At 42.3% G+C, this 7,658-nt stretch overlaps 1 protein-coding gene across 2 annotated transcripts in view; it reads right to left on the bottom strand.

The window, feature by feature from the left end:
* Positions 1 to 1,003: 1,003 nt before the first annotated feature.
* LOC141268502 (granzyme A-like) overlaps positions 1,004 to 7,658 on the bottom strand; it is a 28,516-nt gene continuing 21,861 nt past the window's right edge. For both annotated transcript variants that reach the window (XM_073680330.1, XM_073680331.1), the window contains exon 5: positions 1,004 to 7,503. In XM_073680330.1, the coding sequence (XP_073536431.1) occupies positions 7,345 to 7,503 (159 nt within the window). In that variant the 3' untranslated portion in view covers positions 1,004 to 7,344. The remainder of the gene's footprint in view (positions 7,504 to 7,658) is intronic.

Below are 7,658 nucleotides of genomic sequence, written 5' to 3'. Positions count from 1 at the left end.
GTAACGGGAGACTAGGTCACAGATGTATGGGGGAGACAGGTTGTGGATGGCTTTGTATGCCATGGTTAGAGTTTTGAACTGAATTCTCTGGGCAATGGGGAGCCAGTGAAGAGATTGACAGAGGGGAGAGGCCGGGGAATAGCGGGGGGACAGGTGGATTAGTCGAGCAGCAGAGTTTAGGATAGATTGGAGGGGTGCAAGAGTGTTGGAAGGGAGGCCACGGAGCAGGAGGTTGCAGTAGTCGAGGCGGGATATGATGAGGGCATGCACTAGTGTTTTTGCATTGTCTTTGCTGAGGAATGCACGGATCCGGGAGATGTTTTTGAGTTGGAGTCGGCAGGAAGTGGAAAGGGCATGGATATGTGGCTTGAAGGAGAGATCAGAGTCCAGGGTTACTCCAAGGCAGTGAGCTTGTGAGACTGGGGAGAGTGAGCAGCCATTGACGTTGATGGCTAGGTCATATGGGGGATGTGAATGAGAGGGTGGAAAGATGATGAACTCTGTTTTATCCATGTTGAGTTTTAGAAATCTGTCAGAGAAGAAGGATGAGATGGCGGACAGACATTGTGGGATTTTGGTTAGTAGGGAGGAGATATTGGGTCCAGAGAGGTAGATCTGTGTGTCATCAGCATAGAGGTGATACTGAAAACTGTGAGACTCTATGAGCTGTCCCAGGCCAAAGGTGTAGATGGAGAAGAGCAGAGGTCCTAGAACTGAACCTTGGGGGACACCGACAGATAGGGGGCAAGATGAGGAGGTGGTGCGTGAGTGGGAGACGCTGAATGTCCTGTCTGTTAAGTATGAGGAGATCCAAGATAGAGCCAAGTCCGTGATGCCAAGAGATGAGAGAATCTGGAGTAAGAGGGAATGGTCCACTGTGTCAAAGGCAGATGACAGGTCCAGAAGGAGGAGGATGGAGTAGTCGCTTGGATTTGGCATTTAGTAGGTCGTTGGTGACTTTGGTCAGGGCAGTTTCAGTCGAGTGATGCGGTCGGAAGCCTGATTGCAGATTGAATCACAAGTTATTTTTATTAAGAAAGCTTTACAGTATGAGATTGAGTGCAAATGACAACATGCAGAAGCACATATTTTCAATGATGGAAGTGATATCACAGCTAAGATCCATGGTTAAGACATTAAAGATAGTCATGTAGCAGCTATATTATTGTGCAGTTTACCAGATTCGTATACAGTGTAGCGTCGGCGTCCCTGCCTCCTGCTAGGCAGGGACGCCGTTCCCCTCACCTCTCCGCTCTGTGCCCGGCGGCTTCCTCCCGCTCTGCTGGCAGCGCGCGCTGCTTCCCGGCCTCTGTGCTTAGGACGCGCGCGCGCTCCCCCTCTCTTAAAGGGGCCGCGCGCGTCGTCCTAAGGAGTCCCCGGCCAATGACCGGAAGACCTCACCATATATAAGGCACCTCCTCCAAAATGGAGGTGCCCGAGCAATGTTGTTGCAAAGCCTATCAACTCTGCTTCAGCCCTCAGGTCCCGTTACCAGATATCTGCCAGTTACCTGCCAGATTCCTGCTTGATACCTGCCTGATACCTGTCTATCTGCTTGCATTCCTGCTGTCCGACAGTCTGTCTACCAGCACCTGCCAGTCTGTCTATGGATCAGTCTGCCTGCACACCTGGGAGCGTCCACCTGCTACCTGCCTGCTAGCCTACCTGGAGGCTCTGCCGTCACTTGCCGTGACCACCTGCCTGTCCAGAGACTCTTGCCCGCTCACCTGGGAGCGTCCACCTGCTACCTGCCTGCTAGCCTACCTGGAGGCTCTGCCGTCACTTGCCGTGACCACCTGCCTGTCCAGAGACTCTTGCCCGCTCACCTGGGAGCGTCCACCTGCTACCTGCCTGCTAGCCTACCTGGAGGCTCTGCCGTCACTTGCCGTGACCACCTGCCTGTCCAGAGACTCTTGCCCGCTCACCTGGGAGCGTCCACCTGCTACCTGCCTGCTAGCCTACCTGGAGGCTCTGCCGTCACTTGCCGTGACCACCTGCCTGTCCAGAGACTCTTGCCCGCTCACCTGGGAGCGCCCACCTGCTACCTGCCTGCTAGCCTACCTGGAGGCTCTGCTGTCACTTGCCGTGACCACCTGCCTGTCTAGAGACTCTTACTCTGCTGTCACTTGCCGTGACCACCGGCCTGTCTAGAGACTCTTACTCTGCTGTCACTTGCCGTGACCATCCGCCTGTCAAGAGACTGTCCCCGTCACTTGCCGTGACCTCCTGCCCTTCTACCCAGAGACTGTCCCTGTCACTTGCCGTGACCTCCTGCCCTTCTACCCAGAGACTGTTCCTGTCACTTGCCGTGACTACCTGCCCGCCTTCCCTGGGAGCCACCCGCTTCCTTACAAGGACTGCCCCTTTGTATAGTTGCTCTGAGGTTCCACCTCCCAGACCCGTTACATACAGCCTTGATAAATGCCCTTGAGACGAGACCAGAAACTGACATTACATTAGATTTTGTGAAAACAAGACTAATAGATGAATATCAGAGAAGAAAAGAACAAAGAAATGATTCTTCTACTAAAAAGGACAGTGAAAACGCTCTTAAAGCTACAGAATTTAAAAAACCCTATAATAAAGAGACAAGAGAATGCTTCAGATGTAAGAAAAAAGGTAATTTAAAGGAAGACTGTACCATATGGAAAGCAGAACAACAAAAATTACAACATAAAAGGCATACACAGAAAGTAAAAAACACAATTTCTGATTCATGTGAGAATAATTGGAATGGCACATTTAAAGTAACAGATAAGAAATCATCACTTGGTTGGTTTATTGATTCAGGAGCAACGAGTCATATGACAAGTGACAAAAATTTCTTTACTGATCCTGATTTAGATAAGAAAGAAGCCATTTATCTTGCAGATGAAAGCAAAATAACTGCAGAAGTAATCGGACAAGGTATGCTAAATTGTTCAAACAAGTTCGGACAAGATTCAAAGATACTTGTACAGGATGTGTTGTATGTTCCAAAATTGGAAGGCGGATTATTATCTGTGAAACGTTTAACAGCAAAAGGACTTACAGTAAAATTCAAAGACAACGAGTGTGCAATTATTGCAGGAAACAAGGTGATAACCAAAGTCAAGGCAGATGAACAATTATATCATTTTGACACACCAAAGGAACAGATGAAGGTATGTACACATACCACAAAAACTGTATTCACATGTGGCATAGACGTCTAGGACATAGACACCCTGACAGTATAAGGGAACTACAGAGAAAAGAATTGACAAAAAATTTAAAGATATCAGATTGCTCAATTACCGTAAGATGTGAATGTTGTATAAAATCCGAAGTCACAAGGATATCTGTTCCAAAAGAAAGTGAGATGAAAAGCGAAAGACCACTTGATTTGGTGCATACTGACGTATGTGGACCGATGAAAGTGACTACATCAGGAGGCAATAGATACATGTTGACTTTTATAGACGACTACTCAAGATACACAGTCACATACTAAATTAAGAACAAAAGTGAAGTTTTTGATAAACTTGTAGACTATGTAACAAGATCAAGTAACAAATTTCAAAGGAATCCAATTGTCATCAGAAGTGATAATGGAGGTGAATTTACAGGTCACAGAATAGAAGACTACTTAAGACAAAATGGAATAGAACACCAGAAAACTGTTCCATACACACCTGAACAAAATGGAGTAGCAGAAAGGAAAAACAGAACTCTAACAGAGATGATATGATGTATGCTGACGGATTCAAAACTACCAGAGAAATATTGGGGTGAGGCAGCAATGACAGCTACATATCGACAGAACCGACTTTTTTCCAGAAAACTGACGAAAACTCCATATGAACTGTGGCAAGGTATGAAACCAAGTGTCAATCATTTAAATGTTTTTGGATGTAAAGTTTTTATATTCATTCCAACAGAAAAACGTTCCAAACTTCAAAACAGATCCATGGAAGGAATATTCGTTGGATATAGTGAAAATTGCAAAGGATATAGAATCCTAGATCCCAAAACAGACAGAGTTACGGTGAGTAACAGTGTGACATTCATTGAAGATTTAAATGAAGACATTATGATTTCAGTTGAAACAAAAAATGAGAAAAACAATAGTGACATAACTGAAGAAATATCTGATGAGAAAGAAGTAGAAATCAATGAAGAACAAAATACTGAAAGTGAAGAATCACAACTACAAACAGACACAGAACCAAGACGTTCAGTGAGAGAGAACAAAGGAAAACCACCAAAACGTCTCTCATACAAGACAAGCATAAGAAAAATCTATGAGCCTACCTCTTGGGAAGACATATCTAAACTTCCTGAAGAAGAAGCTAATAAATGGATAGAAGCAACAGAAACAGAAATTAAATCCATGCATGATTCAAATACATGGACACTAACAGATTTACCAGAAGGAAGAAAAGCCATAGGATGTAAATGGATTTTTAAAGTAAAATACCAAACAGATGGCACAGCTGAAAGATACCGAGCAAGACTCGTAGCTAAAGGGTATTCTCAAAAATATGGAGAAGACTATGATGAGACATTTGCTCCAGTTGTCAAACACACTACAATAAGAACTTTACTTACAGTTGCAGCAATGAAACAGATGTAACTGAGACATCTGGATGTAAAGACAGCTTTTTTGAATGGAGATTTAACAGAAGACATTTACATGGAACAACCTCCAGGATTCAAAGATGAAAGAAATCCAAACAAAGTTTGCAAACTACAGAAAAGCATATATGGTTTAAAGCAAGCAGCTAAAGCGTGGAATGACAAAATCACGGAAGTACTTACAAATGAAAAATTTCAAAGAAGCAAAGCTGATCCATGCTTATACACAAAAAGGCTGATTAATAGATGGATTTATGTACTCATATATGTAGACGACATTTTGATTTGTTTTAAACAAGAAAGGGATAAAGAAAACATTCTAAAAATCCTGAAGCAACATTTTGAAATCAAAGACTTGGGAAATGTAAAACAGTACCTAGGAATACAGGTAGAAAGAGAAGAAGACGGAAGTTTCCTACTGAATCAAAATCACATGATTCAAGACATAACAGAAAAATTTGGATTAAAGGATGCAAAAACAGTAAAGTCTCCAATGGAAACTAATTATCTCAAAGAGATGAACAGTGAAAAAAATATTCTACCAAATAATGAAGAATAGAGAACAGCAATAAGAAAACTACTATATCTAGCAACCGTTACAAGACCAGACATCGCAGCAGCAGTAGGAATCCTGAGTAGAAAGGTATCAAAACCAAATAAAGCAGATTGGAATGCCGTGAAGAGAGTAATGCGTTATTTGAAAGGAACTAGCAATGTTAAGCTGAAATTACCCACAAGTGATAATTGCATTTTAACAGGATATGTTGATGCAGTTTGGGCTGGAGATCCAACTGACAGAAGATCTACCAGTGGACATATTTTTTTCTCTTGCTTGCTGTAATTTGTGGGAGGAAAGCTCTCAATTGTTGGTTGTTTTTACTTCCTGTGTTTCTTTCTTTCCTGAATGTGTTATGTAAGCAGCACACGGACTGTGTGACACTGAATTGTATCTCATGTTTAACCAGTATGAAGTAAATACTGTTTACTCAAGATATCTTGCTGATTGAAGCTCTCGTAAGTACAGTGGTGACTGTAAGAAGATGCACTCTGCGACAGTGCATCCTTAGGATACAGATACCAATGAAATTGTGACAATGCCCAGCATTGTGCTACACCAAGCTCCCCGACCTACGGGCCCCATAGCCGTTGCGTGGTCTTCCGCTATGGCTGCTATGCTTTGTGTGGCACTGTATAGTGCCTTTGTACTCCCTGTATTACAAGTATATTTATTGTAAGCAACGCTTCTATTGAAACATGCTGTTGTAATACACATTCTTTCATTTTATCTTGTACAATTTGAACAATTCTGGCAGAAACTATATGCATGTATATGAAATCTGAGGGTCTAAGCGGGAATATTTCTTCTTGTGGGAAATGGAAATCCAGAGTACGGAGACTTTTTGGCCATGCAGTGCTTTTCTTGGAAATAAATAAGCAAAAAGCCTCTTTAGAGAGAAAAAGGACTGAAACTCTATTGCCACCTATTGAATGTAGTAATCCTAAAAGTCGATAAGAAGCCAAACCAGACACTCCATATGCAGACACGTGTTTCAAGTGTTTGCCCCTCATCAGTGCAAAGCAGGTGGCACTAGAGTTCTTGTCTTCTTCCTTTCTAAAGAGAATATTTGCATATTTAAATTTCCAGTGTAGCTTTGCATGGCTTATAAGGTTCTTTACGCCGGTTTGGCACTCTCCACAAGGGGAATTTTTGCTACTGTCGGAGGCCTCTCATCCATGCAAATCAGATCTCCTGATTTGCACTGGTGAGGGGCAAGCATAAGTCTGTACATAGATTGTCTGGTTTGGCTTTTTATGTTAAGTAATGTGGTAAGGCACATTAAAGGGTTAATATTGACTTTAAGGATTGCTACTTCCTATAGGTGCAACTAGAGTTCACGTCCACTTCTCTCTGAAGAGGCTTTTTGTATATGAAATCTGAGGAGCTCGGAAGTATCGTAAGATCCAATGCACCTTATGAACATCATATCCATATTCCTACCATGTGCATGATTACGTTACAGGTAAATATAGTAAAACTTGTATTTTCTTAAGATTGCAAATGTGTGGGTATGTCCATATGTGGCATTTTCAATGACTTGTTAACACATTTATGATTTTTGGGATGTTTTTGAAATATGAAAAAAGAAAAGGTTGCAAAAAAACCACAAGTGATTAGATGCTAAAGGGCTGAAAAACTTTTCTAAAGAGAACCTGTCACCATGAAAATGTGCCTTTAGGCTGCTCGGCATGAATACCCTGGGAGCAACAGTTGATAAAGACCATAAAGATAAACACTAAATAAAAAGACCCAAACCTCTGAAACTGTATGGTGGATATAACCCCCCCCCCCCCAAAAAAAAAACAATCAAACAAACAACAATAAAACAATTAAAAAAAATGAATATTCAGGAGGATAGCAGCAGAAATAAAATAAGAGCTGAAACTAGGCACTTTTGACCTAGTGCCAGGTACACTGTAGACTGGGGCTACACAGTGATTACACTGAAATCTCAGACTTGTATGCAACTTATCTGTGATTTGGCAAAATCCCAGCTTTAAAATAGTTGCACGAAATCAAGTCACAGACAAGTTGCACAGATGTTTTTGGTCGAACGACACATTTCATCATGTAGCCCCAATCACTTGGCCTTTGTTAAAGGAGACTTATTAAATCCCCGAATGTTACTAATATTTGATTCTAGGATTATGATAAAATAAAATGGACAGAAATAAGAGGACAGTGATGAATTAGTGCTGGTGGCCTATTTTATTCTTTATCCAGGTTATATATTCCTCAGTCAGTCGAGTATACACGGCTGCTCCGTTTCGCATTCCACAAGGATGTGTCCCAAAAGAAAGGATTCCTCTGAAGACGCCATTACATATCAAGGGACCGCCTGAGTCACCCTGTGAAAAAAAAGTGCACAATTTTAATAGTGATTTTTGTCTCAATGGCATGTCATATGTTAACACCTAAACTAGGTGTTTGATGGGTTTTCCTAGGCTGTCCCGTGCAGCGGCGGGTGCGTGGGGCTGCATTCTGAATTTTGCAATGAAGTTGT

The sequence above is a fragment of the Phyllobates terribilis genome, unplaced genomic scaffold (assembly GCF_046119375.1).
Source record: "Phyllobates terribilis strain yellow unplaced genomic scaffold, ASM4611937v1 Scaffold_1__5_contigs__length_1240528914, whole genome shotgun sequence".
NCBI lineage: Eukaryota > Metazoa > Chordata > Amphibia > Anura > Dendrobatidae > Phyllobates > Phyllobates terribilis.
This window is presented reverse-complemented; position numbering and strand designations above follow the sequence as displayed.